This window comes from Bufo bufo, chromosome 6 (genome assembly GCF_905171765.1).
Source record: "Bufo bufo chromosome 6, aBufBuf1.1, whole genome shotgun sequence".
Taxonomy (NCBI): Eukaryota; Metazoa; Chordata; class Amphibia; order Anura; family Bufonidae; genus Bufo; species Bufo bufo.
Window position 1 is genome coordinate 22,343,309 of NC_053394.1, and position 21,309 is coordinate 22,364,617.

A 21,309-nucleotide genomic window follows, 5' to 3' on the forward strand; every position below is an offset into this window, starting at 1 on the left:
TCTGTGGTCTCCTTATGCTGCTGCCACCTCCACACTATGTCACCTTGCCAGTCTGTGGCCTCCTCATGCTGCTGCCACCTCACCACTATGTCACTGGGCCACTCTGTGGTCTCCTCATGCTGCTTCTACCTCAACACTGTTATTGGGCCACTCTGTGGACTTCTCAAGCTGTTCTCCCACCCTCCCCACTCAATGACTGGGCCACTATTTTGCCTTTTTGGCCTGGTTGACATAATCATTTATTTGACCCTCCTTCTGATCTGTCAGAAGGAAGGAAAAATGAGACGCACATTGGATCCTGTCTGTGTAGCAGCTGTAAGGCCTGTATGGTCCCATTAGAATTGGCTTATAATTTGGTAGCCAAAAGCAGGAGTGGGTACAAAACACAGAAGACATGAAAATATTCCATTCACGTGTCCTCTCTGTTTTGGTTCCACTCCATTTTTATTAATTTTTTGGGCTTTAGCAATACTGATGGATTACTGACCAAATGCTGACCGAGTAAAGGCGGATGCTCAACAGACAGGATCCATTTTTTGGGGGGTTATTGTTCTGAAGGATCATAGGAAGGGAAAAATAATCAGTAACGTCAACACAAACTTACTGCTGACATTGTCTCCACTCTGTCGGGAGGGGGGGGCTCTACTTGTAAGTGTTTAATAGAACAGATTCTGTAGACATCTATGTGGAATCAGCTGTGTAAAAGGAGTGCACTCTTTCACGCTACAGTAAGATCTTGGGCCTCTGCACGGTTCTTTATTCCTAGTGCTAACATCGACCTGTAAGGCTGAGTTCACACTTGAGTTATTTGCTTATTTTTGGCTCCGTAACTGCCTAAATAAGTGAAGTGTGCATTCTAAGAGTGACGCCTGTCATCTGCATGTCATACTGACTCAGTATTGTTTCACTATCACATCAGACTCCATATGCATGTTACTGCAAGGCACAGTGTTCTACACCAGTATAAAGGCTCTCTGCAGCCAGGAAATAGCTGATAAATTCAGATCGAATCATATCTTTTCGGAAAATTCGGCAAACCAATCGAATTTTTGCGAAATTCGCTACTCTCTAAGTATAAGGAGTTGTTCATAAAGGGGCACCTAATATTGTCCGGTTTGTGGAGGCTCATGCAATGAATAATTTCATACGGTAGATGTGGAAAAAATAATATCCACCAGCATCTGGAGGAGAAATGTAAATTGTGCGATACCTGGCTGGCACACTGCGGGGATCAGCTGATTGCCTTTGTCTGCCAAGATGGTTGTAAAGATAAGCTCGGAAGCTTTAAATGAAGTGAAAGTGTTTCGGGAGTTCAACATGGAAGTAATTACCTGTATGTTTGTGGGAAACTGAGCAGCTGAGAGGACAAAAAGCAATGTCAAAAATGTAAAACATTTACAGGAATGCAATGGCTCTCTAGATTTCATAGAACTACAACTCCCAGCATGCTGGTGGCAAAAAATAAAATTCTAGTATCGTGGTCAGCAACCTCTGGCACTCCAGCTGTTGTGTAACTACGACATCCAGCATGCACACTTGCTCATTTGCTCTCAGAACTCCCATAGAAGTGAGTGCAGCATGTTGAGAGTTGTAGTTTCAGCTGGAGGATGCTGTCTCCCGCCATAGCGAAGATACTGTACGTGCTAATGGACTACACATTCCAGCCTATCCTGCACGGTTACCACAAGGGCCAGACTGAGGGGTTTGGTAGATGGTTGGCACCTGAGGGGCCCAGTGTGGAACCACAGCTTAAGGCCTAATGCACACGACCGTTGTGTGTTTTGCAGTCCGCAAAACACGGATGGTGTCCGTGTGCGTTCCGCAATTTGCGTAACGGCACGGACAGCCTTTAATGTAACTGCCTATTCTTGTCCGCATAGGACAGGTTATAATTTTTTTGGTGGACCACGGAACGGAGCAATGGCTGCGGACAGCACACGGAGAGCTGTCCACATATTTTGCGGCCCTATTGAAGTGAATGGGTCCGCATCCGAGCCGCCAAAACTGTTGCTCAGATGCGGACCATATCAACGGCCGTGTGCATGAGGCCTTAATTTAGGGAAAAAAACGTTCCTTCCGATGATATATATATATATTTTTTTTACCACTAATCTTTAGTCTCTGGGTGGTGCCCGTTTGGGCTACTTACTGGCCTCACTGCACAGGCGCTTTTTTTTATTTTATTGTAGAGGGTAATATAAGCTTTATTAATCTAGACAGAGTTCACACACACATTTTATAATGGGCCAGTTGAAAGTCATAAAATCAGTGTTATCCATTTTATAGGCCTAGATGACGCCCAGTATTGGCCTGTTTCAACCATCATATTTTCTTTTATACGGATAATGAAGAAAAGACCCAGAATAGAGATGAGCAAACCGGGCAAAATTTGTTTTGAGTTAACAAATGTGTGTTCCTCAACACTATATATGCATTTTCTTAGGGGTACTCTTTCATCATGGAGAGCCCATGTCTCTTGTCCTTGTAGAACTAGCTTGCATGTTTCATTGAGAGAGATGTAAGCTTTGTAGGATATTGTAATTCTCTTGTCTCAGTTGAAGGTGACTTAGGAGGTGTCTCTGAAGTTGATGCAAAATAGTGAAATAAAGTTGATGAAGGTGTTGTCTGTCTTTGCAATACTGATGATGTATCCACAGATGAATAGGGAGGATCTGAGACGGTAGGAGCTATAATTATACTTGCTGCAAAACAAAGGCCCTTAATCGGAGAAAAGCAGATGAAAACAACATTTCTAGTTGCAAGGCCTTAGGGGGAACCTCTGGGTGGGTACTATTTCTATTATGGAGACCACTTGATGCACGTGACGACTATTGTAGGCTAGACAACACTCCTCTGGATTTCCGGGTAAAATATATGCAAATTATCATGTTTAACATCATGGCCTAGGAGAAGCTGTGACCTCTGCCTTCTCGAACAGCTGATCGGTGGGGGTCCCGACTGTCCCCACCGATCAGTATAAAAATCTCAGAAAAACCCTTTAAGACTATAAGGGATATTTCTCAATCCCTGTACATCAGAAAACTGTATGTACTGTTGGTGTAGATTTCAGTTCGGGCACGTGGACCAGCAATGAAGCATCGCAATTATTAAGAGGTGTGTACGTCTTAATAAGGCCTCATGCACACGACCGTGGATGTCGTCCGTGCGCTCTCCGCAATTTGCGGAACGGCACGGACAGCCTTCAATATAAATGCCTATTCTTGTCCGGAAATCGCGGACAAGAATAGGACATGTTATATTTTTTTAGCGGGGCCACGGAACGGAGCAACGGATGCGGACAGCAAACGGAGTGCTGTCCGCATCTTTTGCGGCCCCATTGAAGTGAATGGGTCCTCATCCGAGCCGCCAAAACCGCGGCTCGGATGCGGACCAAAACAACGGTCGTGTGCACGAGGCCTAACTGTGACGCATCTGATGCCTGCAAGGGATAGATAAAGACCGTCAGGTAAAATATTGATCTTAACCCCTTAGTCAACAGCCTGTTTTCGTCCTTACTGGCCAAGCAATATTTTTCAAATTTTCATTATCACAATCTAAGAACTATAGCTTTTTTTATTTTTCCATCAATAAAGCCGTATAAGGGGCTTGTTTTTTTTTTTTACGGGACAAGTTGTAGATTTTAATGGCACCATTTCTTTTGTCGGGGGGGGGGGCACCAATACCGCCACTGAGTTTTTACATTATAAATTTTGTGACAATAAAAAAATAAATAAAAAGGAAATGTTTTTGCATCGCCACATCCCAAGACTTTATTTCTCAATTTATGGAACTGTGTGAGGGCTTGATTTTTGCTGGACGATTTATAGTTTTCATTGGTATTCATTTTGGGGTACATAGCACTTCTTGATCGCTTTTTATTCCCTTTTTTGTCGATGACATTCACCGTACAGGATATATCGCTTGATAGTTGTGTAGTGCGGCCGATACTAGACATGTGGAGATTTCTTTTATTTCATAAAACTTTATTCCACTTGTTTTTAACCATTTACTAGACCCAAAACGGAGATTCTAACAGGCAATCTGTTGATCACTTGTATAATACGCTGGACAGACTTTGCAGTACAGTGTATAATACCGTCAGTGCTATACTGCCAGGCACCGGCAAGGTGTGTCAGAGTGGCACAGCCTGATAGACATACACTGCAGGCAGGCCTGGGGCGTTCATTTGGCCCCAGGCAGCCATGTGAAGATGTCAGCACCCCTCAATCTCATTTGCGAGGTACCAATGGACCCTTCCCTCTTAACCCCTTAGAGGCTGTGAAATTACTCAGGAATGGCACAATGGATCTGCATAATTGAGGTATCATTTCGCTCAGCAGAATCAACCCTGCCAAGAATTGTAATATGGTTGGTCCTGCTGACAGATGCTCTTTAAAGGGGTTGACCCATTAAAGCAACTTATTCCCTGTCTACAGGGTGGGGGATGTGTGTGACCAGTGGGGTCCGACCGATGGCGACCCTGTTGATTACAAGAACAGGAGCCCATGTTCTCATATATAAATGGAGCGTCAGACACACGTGTGTGTCCGCCTGTATTCAACTCTATGTAAACAAGTGAACATAGGCCTCCATTCTCATGATCGCCAGGGGCCACAGCGGCCGGTCCCCCGCGGGTCAGACACTTATCTCCTGTCCACAGTTCTTGTAATGGAACTACCTCTTTTAAGTTGTCCTTTAAAATGACCGTAATACAAAGACCAAGCCATGTTCTGTATCTCTGTGTATCTCTTTTTCCCTGTGAAGAATAGAAACCCGTCCAGCCTCCTTCCTATATAATTTTCTGGAAAATAGTAATTTACAAAGCTGGAAGATGTTCAGATGAGCTGGGTCATTACGTGCGGTAGACTACTGATTGCACAATGTTTTTGGATTAAGCCGCTGTACAAAGACACGAGTAAAACCTCTGCGAATGATGCAAGATACAAGAGCGGAGCAACTATTAACCCCTTGGTGACGGGTGGCCATATCTCCCCAGTGCTCATTAAGAAGTTTCCGTGCCCTCAAAACACGACAAACTGGGGTGATTAGGGCTTACTGATTCTAGGGGCCCGTGGAAACTTTTTTTGTGGCCTCATGCCCATGTGCAGCGTCACTCCTCCTTTAATAATGGCCTCCCCACCAGTAATTTGCAATCCATCCCAATTACCGTAAATTGCACTGTACACGTAATATATGAAGGTAACCCTTCTAGGGATATTCCTATCTGATATACAGTAGTTCAGGCATATTGATAGGATATGCCATTCCCTCATGACCTGTAGGAGTTGTACCCCTGGGACCCCCCTTTTATCCTGCAGGGAACTGCAGCAGAACCCCATTCAAGTAAATGGGGCCAGCTGTAATTCCCTGCACAGCCAGGTGGCGGGGCACCACTGATAAATCTGCTAAATCGGTCCTATGGACACTTCATCCCAAGCTTGGTGGAGACCTCTCAGAATGAGATGGCCCATCCTAGAAATATGCCTTAAAGGGGTTGTCTGTTTGTCCTATATTGATGACCAATCTAGATAGGTCATCAATATCAGATCAGTGGGGGTCCAACTGCCGGCAACTTTTTTATGAAGACAATGCAGTGCTCGTACAAGCTCTGTGTTCTCACTCTTTACCTGCTCGTCGTTATCGGCATCGCAGCGGCAAGGAGTGTAATTACAGCTCCTCTGTCCCATTCACTTCCATGGGACAGCTCTGAAGTGAATGGGACGCAGGCGCTGTAATTATACTGCTCGTTGCTGCAATGTCGACAGAGAGCAGGTAAACGTGAGGAGAACAAAGAAAGTTCAACATACAGAAGTGCACTGCAGATTATCATCATGCAGCAGATGATAAAATAGTACATAGTATCAGACACCGTCCCAAGTGGATTACATAACTGGTAAATCTGGTAGCACCCAGGTGACCTCTTCTCTGATTGGAATAATTTCCATTCCTGCTCCATTGGCCCCAACCGCCATGACAACTTCTCTCAATGTCTGCAGAATTTGCCACTCAGACATCCTTGTTTCTGCAGCCTCTACAGCAATATGATCTCCTCCTTCAATATTGATATCCCGCTGCTACCACTAGCTGCTGAAACTCACATGTGACTGGATCAGCCATGTCTCCTTTAAATCTACGCTAAGCCTTTCACCAGAAGAGAAGTATTTACCCAGAATGGATCAGTTTTCAGGCCAGATAATTACAGAAATATATTAATAAAGTTGCTACATCTGGTCTTGACTCCTAACATTCCGCACGAGTGTTTACAAAGAGCGATGTATGAGAAGACCAAATATTTACTAACCTGAAATGTCCATTAGATGTCACCTGTTTTGCATCAGTCCACCACTCCATTGACTTCTATGGGACTGATGGAGAGCCGTCTATGCCTGCCCCATGGGAGTGAATGGAACGGCAGACCAACATGTGCACATCAATCCATTCACATAGGGGACTTGGGGACCTCTTGTTCATGGAATCTGATATTTATCACCTATTCTGCGTATAGGTGATAAATAATGTTTGTTGGATAACCCCTTTGAAGTTGCATATATGTCCTATCACTTGATTACTCCACTTTGATTTTTGCAAGGACTTGATGATTTGGCAAACTAATAGATTTTGTTTTTCATCATCAGTGAATCCATTGTCATTGTTTTTATTGTTATGTAATCCATCAAAATATTTTTTTTTTTTACTTACAAACGTCAGTAGATCCAGAGAAAGGCAAATACCACCTGATAGCGATCAGATTGTCATAGACTGAAATAAACTCCTTCCTGATCCCTACCGGAAACTGGACGCGTCCTGGGCTAAAGGTGGCCATATACATTAGTAGCGTTAAGCGTGAATATTCTAATCGCAAATTTCTATTGCAAATATTGGCACTTTGAGAATTCGCGAAAATCTAGACTATAGTGCTATATATTCGTAATCGCAAATATTCTATTTTTTATTTTATTTTTAACTACTGCTTCTTGCTTGTGGGCCAATGAGAAGGCTGCAATGTCTTTGTCTGAGCTTAGCAACATCCCTAGCAACCAATAGCAAATTTGCCTACCCCTTTACTATATAGGAAACTCCCCTGCAGCCATTTCTGAGAGAGGGCAGTGACATTGCTGTGCTCCGTGCTTTCATCTGGATCCTTATTCAATTACATTAGTTAGTTAGTTAGTTAGTTAGTTAAAATATATATATATATATATATATATATATATTATTACAGATAGTTAGTGTGAGATAGTCAGTGGAGGTTAGATAGTGATATAGTGTAGCAGGTTCCAGTGCAGGGTGTTAGGTAGTGTGATAGGAATTACTGTTTCTCTGCTGTCCTTACATACATGCTACAGACATAGTGCTATGATATCACAACAATACTTAGTGCACCAATCAGTAATATCTACTCAGACCTGATAAAATGTGACGTTTCATGTATTGCAAAAAAATGTGCATCATTAGTGCCGATTTGCGCAATCGCGAATATATTGGAGCACTCCATCTGCATATAAAGCTGTTGTTATGCCATGCAATCAAAAACAGTGCTGTAATGTAAAATTACTTAGTGATCAGGAGTTCTTCCTCACACTCACAAAAGTTGCTGCCAACCATTTTCTCCAATCTCGTGAAACTTCTAGCAGCTTGACAAATGTAGCAAAAGTGACCCACGCCTGTATTGCAAACTACATTGCCGATTTTCGCAATCAAGAAAATAATGACTGGTGATTTGCGAATTTATGGCGAATATTAAGCCATAAATTTGTGAAATATCGCGAAAACAAATATTGCCTATGCCGCTCATCACTATACATTAGATTGGTTGATGGTTTACCAACAGTTTAAAAACATCTGGTGAACATTAGTTTCACAGACACAGACACATATTGTCTGTTATAGTTAAAGGGGTTTTCCGAGATAATTGAACTGATGACCCATCCTCTGAATAGGTCATCGGTATCTGATCGGTGGGAGCCTGACACCAAGCACAGACGCTAGAGAAGGCTGTGGCGCTACTGCAAGTGCCGATACCATCTCAAACACCTGAGCAACGGGGGTCCTGGGTGTCAGACCCCCACCGATCAGATTCTGACGACCTATCCAGAGGGTAGGTCATCAGTTAAATAAATCTCAGAAAACCCCCTTTAATCAAATTATCAATACAGGTTCCATGAAACCGGGCCATAGACAAAAGATTTTTCTAGGAATGTTCTTTCAAATATAGATCTTTCATCCATGAATGATCTTTCTTTGAACAAAAGATCTTTTGTCTGTTTACCAGATGAAAAAAGCAAGGCTGACCTCTTTTCTGACCATAATGGTCTGTTATCGGTCAGCTAAAACGAGTGGTCGTAGTTAAATTTCACCCGATGAACGATTGTTTTTGTTGAAATCATCCATTTTTATCAACTTTAGACTAATGGGTATGGCCAACTTAAAATTCTGCATTACTACCAGTAGCCCTGTATATTGTGTTTTCTCATGGAAGATGTCAAACCCTACCTTTTGGATTTCTTTTTAGGTGGTTCATGACATTGGGTTTGGAATCCATTTGTATTGTATATTTATATAAAGATACCACTCACTCAGCATCGACTTCAGTAAGATAAGTCAATTCAGTTCTGAGAAGACAGGAATCTGTTCCACTTAAACACAAGGACCCTAGTGTACAACCCATCACTGGAAGATGACCCACTTGTCTTCTTTCATGAACATACACCAACGTCTTCAAAGAAAATAAAATAATGTGGCCAAAACCAAGACCTGTTCACAGTTCCATATTTTATATGTATGGGGCTGGTGATATGTGTTATCTGCATTGTAACTCTGTTCTATTACTCTGTTGGTGGTGTATGACTTTATTTGGTACATTATTTCTGAGCGTAACATGTTCTCTTTTGCTTGTATATCACTTTATATGGTCACTAACTTTACACACAGCTTTACATAAAAGTACAAGTGACCATAAGAAACTTTGTAATATGTCTTATCAGTGAGAAATGTCTACTTCTCATGTTATCAGCTTTTTACCTATCTCCCTTAACCACCACTACCAAGTCACCCTCCTTGAGATGCTGTTGAGGATGTGAAAAGTGTTGTGAATTCAAGAAACCCCTCAAGCACTACAGAAAGGTGGAGCAATTTCTCCAAGTTGAGGTCATAGACCTGTAAGACAATTAGAAGAAATATCTAACTACTGGCCACATCAAAGCCATCAGATAACGTGGGAAGTGTACTTGACTATAAGAGAGTGATGGTAGACCAGCAGATGACAAACCTCATTATTATAATATTATTTAGTGGGTTATATGTAAATTTTGCTCCATATAAACAAGTTCTGGCTATTTTTACCTTGGAATTGAATGTGTGTGCTGTAATTCAGAGCAAGCAGGAATCCAAAAATGTCCAATAAAGGCTCCTGCAACCTCTCTGCCATCAGGGTTCTGAAAGTGCTCTGCTCCCATGCTTATCATATGTGGTAGTTTTAGACATGTTTGTGAGAGTCAGCAAGAAGATTAGTAATAGTAAAGCTGAAAATACCTTCACTTAAAGTTTATGTAGGCCGTCATATGGCAACAGTGGCATATACATAATGGGATGCGAACAGCCTATGTATATCTTCTATGCTAGTGGGTGACCAAGTGACTAAAGTCAGCTGTCTCCAAAATGGCTGACTGCTTCTCTGACCGCTATAATAAATCCCTCAATAATAGTCATATTCTGTTTTAGCGGCTGTTTTTTGCGGATACGTTTAGACATACAGTAAAATAAAGTGTCAAAATATATGCAATTTTGTCTATCTATCTTATTTTTAACATATAAGCTTGACATGTTTCCATATGTTTATGTCCATTTTTTTTTTTTACAAAAAAAGTACTCGTTTTTGTGAAATATATATACACTCACCTAAAGAATTATTAGGAACACCATACTAATACGGTGTTGGACCCCCTTTTGCCTTCAGAACTGCCTTAATTCTACGTGGCATTGATTCAACAAGGTGCTGATAGCATTCTTTAGAAATGTTGGCCCATATTGATAGGATAGTATCTTGCAGTTGATGGAGATTTGAGGGATGCACATCCAGGGCACGAAGCTCCCGTTCCACCACATCCCAAAGATGCTCTATTGGGTTGAGATCTGGTGACTGTGGGGCCATTTTAGTACAGTGAACTCATTGTCATGTTGTTCAAGAAACCAATTTGAAATGATTCGAGCTTTGTGACATGGTGCATTATCCTGCTGGAAGTAGCCATCAGAGGATGGATACATGTTTTCATTCTGTTTACGCCAAATTCGGACTCTACCATTTGAATGTCTCAACAGAAATCGAGACTCATCAGACCAGGCAACATTTTTCCAGTCTTCAACAGTCCAATCAGCTTGAATCAGTCGGCCCATTCTCCTCTGACCTCTAGCATCCACAAGGCATTTTTGCCCACAGGACTGCCGCATACTGGATGTTTTTCTCTTTTCACAACATTCTTTGTAAAGCCTAGAAATGTTTGTGCGTGAAAATCCCAGTAACTGAGCAGATTGTGAGACACTCAGACCGGCCCGTCTGGCACCAACAACCATGCCACGCTCAAAATTGCTTAAATCATCTTTCTTTCCCATTCTGACATTCAGTTTGGAGTTCAGGAGATTGTCTTGACCAGGACCACACCCCTAAATGCATTGAAGCAACTGCCATGTGATTGGTTGACTAGATTATTGCATTAATGAGAAATAGAACAGGTGTTCCTAATAATTCTTTAGGTGAGTGTATATATATTTTTATATTTCAATATAAGGTACAGCAAAATGTGAACCAAATGCTAATTCCTCCTTGCCTTGCAAAAAAACATTAAACGTCTACCACAGGTAGAGAATTTTTAAACAAGCAAGAATCTTAGGTAATTCCATGCTGCCGGCTGCTACGGTAAACCAACAAGAGGTTCTCTTATCTTCTCCCGCCTAACACTATATCATACACCTGGGTCAATGCCAGAAACCATTTTGCAATGAAACCTGTAATAACTCATGCAAGTACCGTAATTAGTAAGGACATGCACTCAAGAAAATAATAATAATATTAATAATCACTTTATAAATTCCATTCCAGTTGTAAGATTTTTATTTTTTGGGGGGGGGACAATATCACAAATGGTTAATTTAGTTATTTTTCACATTAATATTTAAAATCTTTCATTCTTATTATCATTTACACATGGCTCTAATTTTTACAGTCGGTGTCAGACTGGGGTTCCTGGGCCCACCAGAGTAAATTATCCTCAAGGCTCAACCCCTATATCATCAATAAATTTTAACCCCTTCCTGACACAACCATATTTCAGAGCCTTTTTTTGCTAATCTTACATGTGTCACTTTTTGTGGTAATAACTTTTTGGAATACTTTTACTTATCCAAGCAATTATGAGACTGACACGTCAGACTGTGTTTGTCTATTGTTGTGACTTAGATGAAGATCAGATCACATTTTATGACCAATTTGTGCAGAAATCCATATCATTCCAAAGGGTTCACATACTTTTTCTTGGAACTATATACACTGCTCAAAAAAACTAAGGGAACACAAAAATAACACATCCTAGATCTGAATTAATTAAATATTCTTCTGAAATACTTTGTTCTTTACATAGTTGAATGTGCTGACAACAAAATTACACAAAAATTAAGAAATGGAAATAAAAAATTTTAACCCATGGAGGTCTGGATTTGGAGTCACACTCAAAATTAAAGTGGAAAAACACACTACAGGCTGATCCAACTTTGATGTAATGTCCTTAAAACAAGTCAAAATGAGGCTTAGTAGTGTGTGTGGCCTCCACGTGCCTGTATGACCTCCCTACAACGCCTGTGCATGCTCCTGATGAGGTGGCGGATGGTCTCCTGAGGGATCTCCTCCCAGACCTGGACTAAAGCATCTGCCAACTCCTGGACAGTCTGTGGTGCAATGTGACGTTGGTGGATAGAGCGAGACATGATGTCCCAGATGTGCTCAATTGGATTCAGGTCTGTGGAACGGGCGGGCCAGTCCATAGCATCAATGCCTTCATCTTGCAGGAACTGCTGACACACTCCAGCCACATGAGGTCTAGCATTGTCTTGCATTAGGAGGAACCCAGGGCCAACCGCACCAGCATATGGTCTCACAAGGGGTCTGAGGATCTCATCTTGGAACCTAATGGCAGTCAGGCTACCTCTGGCGAGCACATGGAGGGCTGTGTGGCCCTCCAAAGAAATGCCACCCCACACCATTACTGACCCAATGCCAAACCGGTCATGCTGGAGGATGTTGCAGGCAGCAGAACGTTCTCCACGGCGTCTCCAGACTCTGTCACGTCTGTCACATGTGCTCAGTGTGAACCTGCTTTCATCTGTGAAGAGCACAGGGCGCCAGTGGCGAATTTGCCAATCTTGGTGTTTTCTGGCAAATGCCAAACGTCCTGCACGGTGTTGGGCTGTAAGCACAACCCCCACCTGTGGACGTCGGGCCCTCATATCACCCTCATGGAGTCTGTTTCTGACCGTTTGAGCAGACACATGCACATTTGTGGCCTGCTGAAGGTCATTTTGCAGGGCTCTGGCAGTGCTCCTCCTGTTCCTCCTTGCACAAAGGCGGAGGTAGCGGTCCTGCTGCTGGGTTGTTGCCCTCCTACGGCCTCCTCCACGTCTCCTGATGTACTGGCCTGTCTCCTGGTAGCGCCTCCATGCTCTGTACACTACGCTGACAGACACAGCAAACCTTCTTGCCACAGCTCGCATTGATGTGCCATCCTGGATAAGCTGCACTACCTGAGCCACTTGTGTGGGTTGTAGACTCTGTCTCATGCCACCACTAGAATGAAAGCACCGCCAGCATTCAAAAGTGACCAAAACATCAGCCAGGAAGCATAGGAACTGAGAAGTGGTCTGTGGTCACCACCTGAAGAACCACTCCTTTATTGGGGGTGTCTTGCTAATTGCCTATAATTTCCACCTGTTGTCTATCCCATTTGCACAACAGCATGTGAAATTGATTGTCACTCAGTGTTGCTTCCTAAGTGGACAGTTTGATTTCACAGAAGTGTGATTGACTTGGAGTTACATTGTGTTGTTTAAGTGTTCACTTTATTTTTTTGAGCAGTGTATATACAATTTTTGAAGACTTAGAATTTTAAAAGCAATTTTTCAAATGTTCTAGAAAATTTCCAAAACCCACTTTTTTAAGGACCTGTTCAGTTCTGAAGTGAATTTTGAGGGGCGTACATAATAGTACTGACTGGCCAATTGTAACAATCGTGGTTTCAGGAGGAGGTGCAACTTGCCTGGGCCCCTATCTAAGATAGCTGCCTCTTGGTTTTTCTTTGTGCTGTGCTGATCCAGAACTTACTTCCTGCAGTGCCGTATATGTACATTGTGTGTCGGGAAGGGTTTAACAGGTTTTTTCAATCAAAGAAATTGGCCCTAGTGGCAAGTGACTGGCTCCAAAGGCAGCCAAATAGGTTTTGTCTCCGGGATGTTTGGGGCCCATTATGTTAATCAGGGCCCATGAGAGGTACTGATACTCTGTTGGGCCAGTCTGACCCTGTTCTTAAGGTTTAGGAATGTTTAAAAAGTTGTTAGCCTTGAAAATTCTTCTAAGAGCAGAAAATAAAATTTGTTACCTACTAGATAAAATATCTGTTTTTCTAGGGCTAGTGGTGTGGAATACTGTGGTATGATTCTGTATTTGTCACCCACTGACTAGATCCTACAAGGCTAAAGTGGTAGGCCTTTATAATTCCTGATGACCAAGTTGGTGATGCTTCTCCAAAGTGTCTTCTCTTCTCTTTAGGGCTTCAGGTTTCTTAAGGATGCACCCATGATTTCTGAGATTGTTTAATCACTTTTTGTGATGCATTTGTCTTTTCTTTCCCAGGATACGAGAGTCTCCTTTACTGAGTGCAGTCAAAGACAATGACATTGGGGCTCTCAGGAAACTACTAGAATGCTCATCAACTGACCTGTATGTGAGAGGTAGGTGGGTACAGCTGTTTGTGAATGTAGCCGAAAGCAAAAGTGCCGTTGGCAGTCAGAAGCAATCAGAGTCTTTGAGACTTATGTCCATTATGATGTTGTTTTGTCTTTATCAGGAGCGGTAGGAGAGACCGCACTTCACGTGGCTGTTTCTTATGATAACCTGGAGGCTGCTAAAATAATTCTAGAGGCTGCACCAGATCTGATCGACCAACCCTTCACCTCTACCCTTTATGAAGGTCAGATACTTGCATTGGGTTTATGACATATCATGATTGTTTCTCAGTGAAATCCACTGAGATAGTGGGGGCCTCCATCATATTTTTGTGAACCTCTTTCACTTTTAGAATATATCTTTTATAGGGGGCATACAATTGAATTTTTTATTTTTTTTGCTCATACTAAGTCCCAAATCCTCAGTTTACCTTCACACAGTCATAGAAATACATGATAAAATTCTATATATCTTCAACCACAACCAGGGGGATATTGCATGCATGTTTTATCATGACAGGGGTTGTCCAGTGGGAGAAATGTTGGAAAAATGGAAAAGGGCTCATAGTGTGTTTAAAAACAAAAAAAGGTTTTATTTTTTATATATACATATACTTTTTTTTTTTATATAGGACAAACAGCACTTCATATTGCAGCTGTCAATCAAAACGTCAATTTGGTGAAACTACTGATTGAAAAAGGGGCTGATGCCTGTTCCCCGCGAGCCATTGGCACCTTCTTCTCTCAAAACTCAGGCAACCTATTTTACTTTGGTTAGTGCAGCTCTCGGCACCAAGCAATTATTTGTTTTCTTAAGCTTTTTCCTATGTTTCTAAAAATCTCTCAAATATCATGAATGTCTTTCTTGAATACCCTCTCTTCCTTTCTGTTTGCTTTTAGGGGAGCACATTCTGTCTTTCGCTGCTTGCACTGGCAACGAGGCCATTGTCCGCCACCTTATCGACAACGAAGCCAGCATTCGGGCTCAAGATTCGTATGGTGAGGACTCATTTTTAAGACTGTATCATGATAACGTTCTGTTCAATATGGTGGAGCAATCATGGGATAACTGTCCTTGTAACTTATCATTTAAAACCATTGTGGCTGCTGTTTCTGGAAATGAGTGGTTTTCACCTAGTTGTTGCTTTGGTGTCCAATGTGTCTTTATCTGATTATATCTGCATCAGTAAATATCATTATTATCTAATATTTTCTGTTTTGTAGGTAATACCATACTCCATATTCTGGCCCTACAACCTAACCAGACCTTTTCCTGCCAGATGTTCGATCTCATACTGTCCTATGACGACAAAGAAAACAATGATGTGGACCTTCTAACAATCCCTAATTATATGGGTCTTACTGCCTTCAAATTATCTGCTGCCGAGGGAAATATTGTTGTAAGTAGAGCTTTTTGAATACTATCAAATAAAAATCTATCTTAAGGGCAAATGTAAACAGCAGAACCCTGCAAATGAAACCCATGTAGCTCCTGGATAGTGAGTCATATCACCTCCATGCCCTGCTGTACATGCTCAACTGGTCTTCATGTGCTTCTAGGAAAAAAAGTGTTCCTGTATGTATAGGGTCTGATTGACCTTGCCACATTTGTTTTTCTGCTCTGTATATATGGCATTCCTACTGTAGTAAAAGGACCAGTATTATGACCATGCCCGTGTGAATGGCTCCCCTAGGAGAATATGCTTGTAGTAACATTTGGGATATTGAGTCATATTGTGCTGGGATACATGAGATATTTAGAGGTGTCATTTCTAGATTCTGTGGAACAATCTAATACAAATGTTCCTGTCCTGAAGGATGTGCAAGTCTATAAAATACATCTGATAGCTATAGAGATACTATTCAAAAACTTGGCTAAAATGAGGGTAGTGTTCAACAGAAAACAGTTGCTAAACCTGGTGCTCGTACCCAAAAAGCTTAAAATTTACCATGCAGACCACCTCTCAAGATACCACATAATGTGAGATTTTATTGTGCTATTTCTATTGTAATGCAGCCAAACACCTCACGCTTATGGTATTTTTTTGGTATTCGTGTATATTGACCAGGGGCATAACTAGCAAAGGCTGGGTCCCATACCAAATTTTTTAATACCCCCACTCCCCCAGCAACTTTTCCACAACCCCACCTCTTGGATCTAGTCAAGACTGCTCATGCTTGCCATAGAACCCCCACCCACTCAGTAGTAATGCCCCCTTAGTGGCAAATTCTTAAAAATTTGATTCGGCTGCTTTGCCGAATTTTACTAAAAAAAAGTTGCTTTGTCACGCAATGCATTTTTTTTTGTCTCTGATCGTGGCATCTGAGATCAATATTAGAGCATTTTAGGGGTTGCTTGTAAAAAAACAAAAAAACAAAAAACAAACATTAAATTAGCTCATCTATTTGAACATGAAGAGGCCGCTCCGGCCATCTTACTTGAAGATCCAGCGTGAAATCACATCACAATGGCCGATGTCACAGCGCACAAGATTTTGCGCGGGATGTTTAAGCAAAATGGCCGCAGCGGCCTTTTCGTGCTCAAACAGATGAGCTAATTAAATTTTCACTTATTTTTTTTTTTTTTTACTGCCATTGCAGGAAAAATTGAATTGTTACCATGAAACATGAGGAAATTTGGCTTTGCGGCAAATTTTTCCTGAAATTCGGATCGAAGTCCACTACATTAACTTCGATTCACTCAACACTAATGCTCACCTTTAGTGTCCTCACATGGTAGTGCTCCCCCTCAATTAGAGAAGAAGTCTCTGTGGTATAAATAAAAAAAAAAAATCAGTAATACCTCTCACTCTCTTCCCCTGATGAATGGGCCACATACTGCTGTCCTCAGTAGGCGCAGTGCTGAGGACAGGCATGGAAATTATCCTCAGTTAATTATTAGGGTGCCTGCCCATGATGCAAGTTGAGTGGTTTTTCTGCATGGATTTTGTGCAGAAAAACTGTAGTGTAATACAGTACCAGCAAAGTGTATAAGGGTACTTTCACACTAGCGTTTTTGTTTTCCGGTATTGAGTTCCATCACAGGGGCTCAATACCAGAAAAAAACTGATCAGTTTTATCCTAATGCATTCTGAATAGAGAGCAATCCGTTCCGGATGCATCAGTTCAGTCCCTCTTACATTTTTTGGACGGAGAAAATACTGCAGCATGCTGCAGTTTTCTCTCCGGCCAAAAATACTGATCACTTGCTGGAATGCCGGATCCTGCATTCATTTACATTGAAGTGTATTAGTGCCGGATCCGGCATTAAGTGTTACGGCAAAATGGATCCGGCTTTCCGGTTTGCGCATGCGCCGACCTTTAAAAATGCTAAACAAATTAATACCGGATCTGGATCCGGTATTTCAATGCATTTGTGAGACAGAACCGGATGCCATCAGTTTGCGTCCGGATTGCCGGATCCGACAGGCAGTTCCGGCGACGCAACTGCCTGCCGGAATCCTCTGCCGCAAGTGTGAAAGTACCCTGAGATAAGACAAATCTAATGTACACTTAGTTTTGTTTTTCTTAGTTGCGGAAATTGACCTGTTATGATATAGAATTTTATTTATTCATTTTTTTATGAATCTCCAAAATCCATTAGAAGAACCTTTTAGAAATGCTTGTTTAGAAACATGACTTTACAGTTTATTCTCAATCTTCACTTCTCAGGTGTTTCAACATCTATTAAATAAACGGAAACAGATCCAGTGGAGTTTTGGCCCAGTGATTTCCGTCTTGTATGATCTTTCGGGGATAGACTCTTGGGGAGAAGAGCAGTCGGTGTTAGAACTTGTGGTGTCTTCCAGAAAGAGAGCAGTACGTATATCTGTTTGTCAGGTTTAACATGTTTGATGCCCTGGCATGACGTGTGCATTTTTTAATATGGTCTTGCACTTAATATTTCTTATAGGCTCGCCATATCCTTGACCTTACACCTGTGAAAGAACTTGTCAGTCTGAAGTGGAGGAGCTGTGGACGACCATACTTCTGGTTTTTGGCGGCAGTCTATGTCTTGTATATGATCTGCGTGACTATGTGTTGCATTTACAGACCTCTTAAACCCATTCCACATAAGTCAAACGAGTCTAGAGATGCAACCATCTTAATTCAAAAACCTCTTCATGTAAGTGAACATAGAATGCATAGAGGTTTTGGAGTTTTGTTTCCTCTTTCATTTATTCATGACTGATCTCTTTATTGGATCATAACAGGAGTCATACAGGACCTACCAGGATGACCTTCGTCTTGTAGGGGAACTAATTAGTGTTTTGGGGGCAATTGTTATACTACTGCTTCTGGTAAGAAATCCTCCCAAGTCTTCGTGATTTACCTTTTTGTTTGTGGCTACTTCTAAGAAGTTTATTAATTTTTTGTTTTTTAGATTCCTGATCTGCTCAGGGTTGGAGCCACAAGATATTTTGGACAGACTGTCCTTGGTGGTCCATTTCACATAATCATGTAAGAACATTATAGTTCGATGGGGGACATGTTTTTTGTCTATATGCCTTTTGGTTTAGATTTATTATCCATAATCTCCTCTTTCATAGAATTGTTTTTGCCTCTATGGTGATGGCAGTTTTGGTCATGAGGTTGACCAACAGTGATGGCGAAGCCATTCCTATGTCGGTGGCATTGGTGCTTGGCTGGTGTTACATCATGTATTTCACACGTGGTTTTCAGATGCTTGGACCATTTACCATCATGATACAAAAGGTAAATCTAATAAAGATATTGCACTATAGATTTTACCCATCACAAATACTGTATAAATTAATTTCACAGAAATTTTTTATTTTCATTTGCCTCCACCAAAAGCACAAGAATAAAGCTTAGTAGAGATAAGTAAATCTATAAATATTTGCTTCGTTGATGTTCAGATTTTTTTTATTACAGAGCAATACTTCCCCCAGACAGTGGGGGCCCTAAATAAGGGGATCTGCATTAGACCATGGACACAACTCCTGCATCTCTGAGAAATAGGGTCAACACAAAAGTGCAATTATCTCAGGATAGGAGCTTTCAAGGTGCAGGACCATTTTGATGGTTCTCTTTCATAAAGTTCCTGGGCAATCTCCTGTTGACCTATTATGTAATTTTGAATCTGGAATAGAGACAATCATTTTCCATGTACCAAGAGAAAGTCCAAGTGAATACATACTGATTCTGATCTTCTAATTCTATTTTTCAGATGATATTTGGAGATCTGTTGCGCTTTTGTTGGCTAATGGCTGTGGTTATTCTTGGCTTTGGTGCTGGTGAGATTCCATTTTTGTCACTTTATGAATTTGGTTGCGGGTCTTTGTCATGAAACTGAGAAATATTTCCTCAATTAAAGATTCAAGTAAAATCTTTGTAAAATACTTCCCTCCTGCTTAGTCTAGTTCAGATTTTTTTGTGATCACTTAAATTCCACAACTGGCCTGGTCTTTAAGCGGACCATCTCCCTAAAAGGAAGTTTTTACAGCAATTTAAAGAAATGGAGCCAAAGAGGTTTCATTGTACATCAGTAATTCCCTAAGATCCCAGATTTTTGCATGAGTGACAGACAGAAATTGAGGAGGGAAAAAAGCAGCATTCACTAATATCACTTTGAGTGATATGAGTTTCAAGTTTGCTTCTTCAAACCGTTTTTGCTGCGGGATTTGAGAGTCAGGCCCCCACCGATTTGACATTGATGGCCTTTCCTGAGTATAGACCATCAATATCCTAAACCTGGAAAACTCCTTTAAATTTGAGCTTGTGATTCAAAAGCTGCAAGGGAGCAATTCAATTAATGGACATCAGATTGTTGAACTGCAAAATACTCATGTTATTCTTTTCCTCCATAGCCTTCTTTGTGATATTTCAAACCGAAGACCCTGAAGAACTGGGACAATTTATGTCATACTCTATATCTCTGTTCAGCACATTTGAACTCTTCCTGACCCTCATCGATGCTCCGGCAAATTACGGTGTAGACTTGCCCTTCATGTTCAGTGTTATGTACTCAGCGTTTGCAGTAGTCGCTGCTCTTTTGATGTTGAATCTTCTAATTGCCATGATGGGGGACACACATTGGCGTGTGGCTCATGAAGGAGATGAGCTATGGAGAGCTCAGGTAGGTTGTTGCATTAAGTCCAGTTTCTCTAGAGATAACATCACTTATGTGTCTTCTCTCCCTTGCCATTTGCACCACAAACAGAAGTCTGGGTAATAGTCTTCCACAGATATTGATATTGTTGTGGCATCAATAAGTGTTACCTTTCACACTGTTAGGGCTCATCCATGGTCATAATATGGCTTTATTGGCACAGGGCTGTAATATGACACCTATAGGAGTCTAGGGAACCATACTATACCTCCATGGAAGTCCAATTTAATGTAGCATTGTATAGTGGCACATGGAGTTCCTGTTCCTCTACAGTACTGAGATGTAGGCATTGTGTTTGCTGCCATATTGTCTCATGTGCTTGATGCCATCAGAGCTCTTTCAGTTGAGGAATCTAAGACCTGTCCATGTTCTATCTTCAAAAACATGAATATTTTTGCAATGGGCAGCACACAGATGGCATTTATAGTGTGTCCTTTTTTCTCATCAAGACATTCACTTGAATGGGAAAATTTAGTGAGAGACCACCCATCCTCTCTGAAGTAAAGATTATATTTGATGAGGATTATTACCAGGAGGATTGAAGATTTATTTATACAAGAATGGACATTTTGGCTGTTTCGCAGATTAAGCGTATTTTTTCCCATGTGTATTTACGTGCAGAAAAAACCCCAGCTTAATACAGTACCAGCAAAATGTATGAGATTAGACAAATCTCATGTACACTTTTTTGTGCGGAAATTGACCTGCCGTGCAGCATGTCTTTGTGATTTTTAATAATTTTTTTTTTTTTTGTGTGTGTGTCTGTGTATTTTAGCCATTTAAATGCAAGAGTGAGGTCCTCAGAAAATCCACATCACATCCGCTCCAAAAACTGCAAGTAACACACTTGGTTTTTGGTGTGGATCTGGTGAGGGAAAGGCACAGAAATCCGTATGGGAACTGCACGGATTTTTGTTTTGAAGAAATGTGATGTAGACTGGCATATGGAATTCCACTTTTGATGAATGCAGCCCATTGTCTCCTATGTGGAATTTCTCATTTTTATCTTATTTTGTTGTATACATTTCTTCAGGTTGTGGCCACAACTATAATGCTAGAAAGAAAAATGCCAAAGTCCCTTTGGCCTCGTATCGGCATTAGCGGCAAGGATTTTGGTTTAGAAGACTCGTGGTATCTCCGGTAAGTGACCAGTGTGCAAACATAAAACGAAAATCATTTCAGTGTATTGT

The 21,309-nt window shown here is 41.3% G+C and overlaps 1 protein-coding gene across 1 annotated transcript in view; it reads left to right on the plus strand.

Annotated features, from left to right (window-relative positions):
* LOC121003639 (transient receptor potential cation channel subfamily V member 6-like) overlaps positions 1-21,309 on the plus strand; it is a 36,704-nt gene that overhangs the window by 13,713 nt on the left and 1,682 nt on the right. Inside the window, exons 2-14 of the mRNA XM_040435473.1 lie at positions 13,895-13,992; positions 14,109-14,231; positions 14,619-14,759; positions 14,887-14,985; positions 15,211-15,386; positions 17,659-17,805; positions 17,900-18,112; positions 18,201-18,287; positions 18,371-18,447; positions 18,537-18,702; positions 19,178-19,244; positions 19,818-20,086; positions 21,153-21,259. Coding sequence (XP_040291407.1) covers positions 13,895-13,992; positions 14,109-14,231; positions 14,619-14,759; positions 14,887-14,985; positions 15,211-15,386; positions 17,659-17,805; positions 17,900-18,112; positions 18,201-18,287; positions 18,371-18,447; positions 18,537-18,702; positions 19,178-19,244; positions 19,818-20,086; positions 21,153-21,259 — 1,770 coding nt within the window. The remainder of the gene's footprint in view (positions 1-13,894; positions 13,993-14,108; positions 14,232-14,618; positions 14,760-14,886; positions 14,986-15,210; positions 15,387-17,658; positions 17,806-17,899; positions 18,113-18,200; positions 18,288-18,370; positions 18,448-18,536; positions 18,703-19,177; positions 19,245-19,817; positions 20,087-21,152; positions 21,260-21,309) is intronic.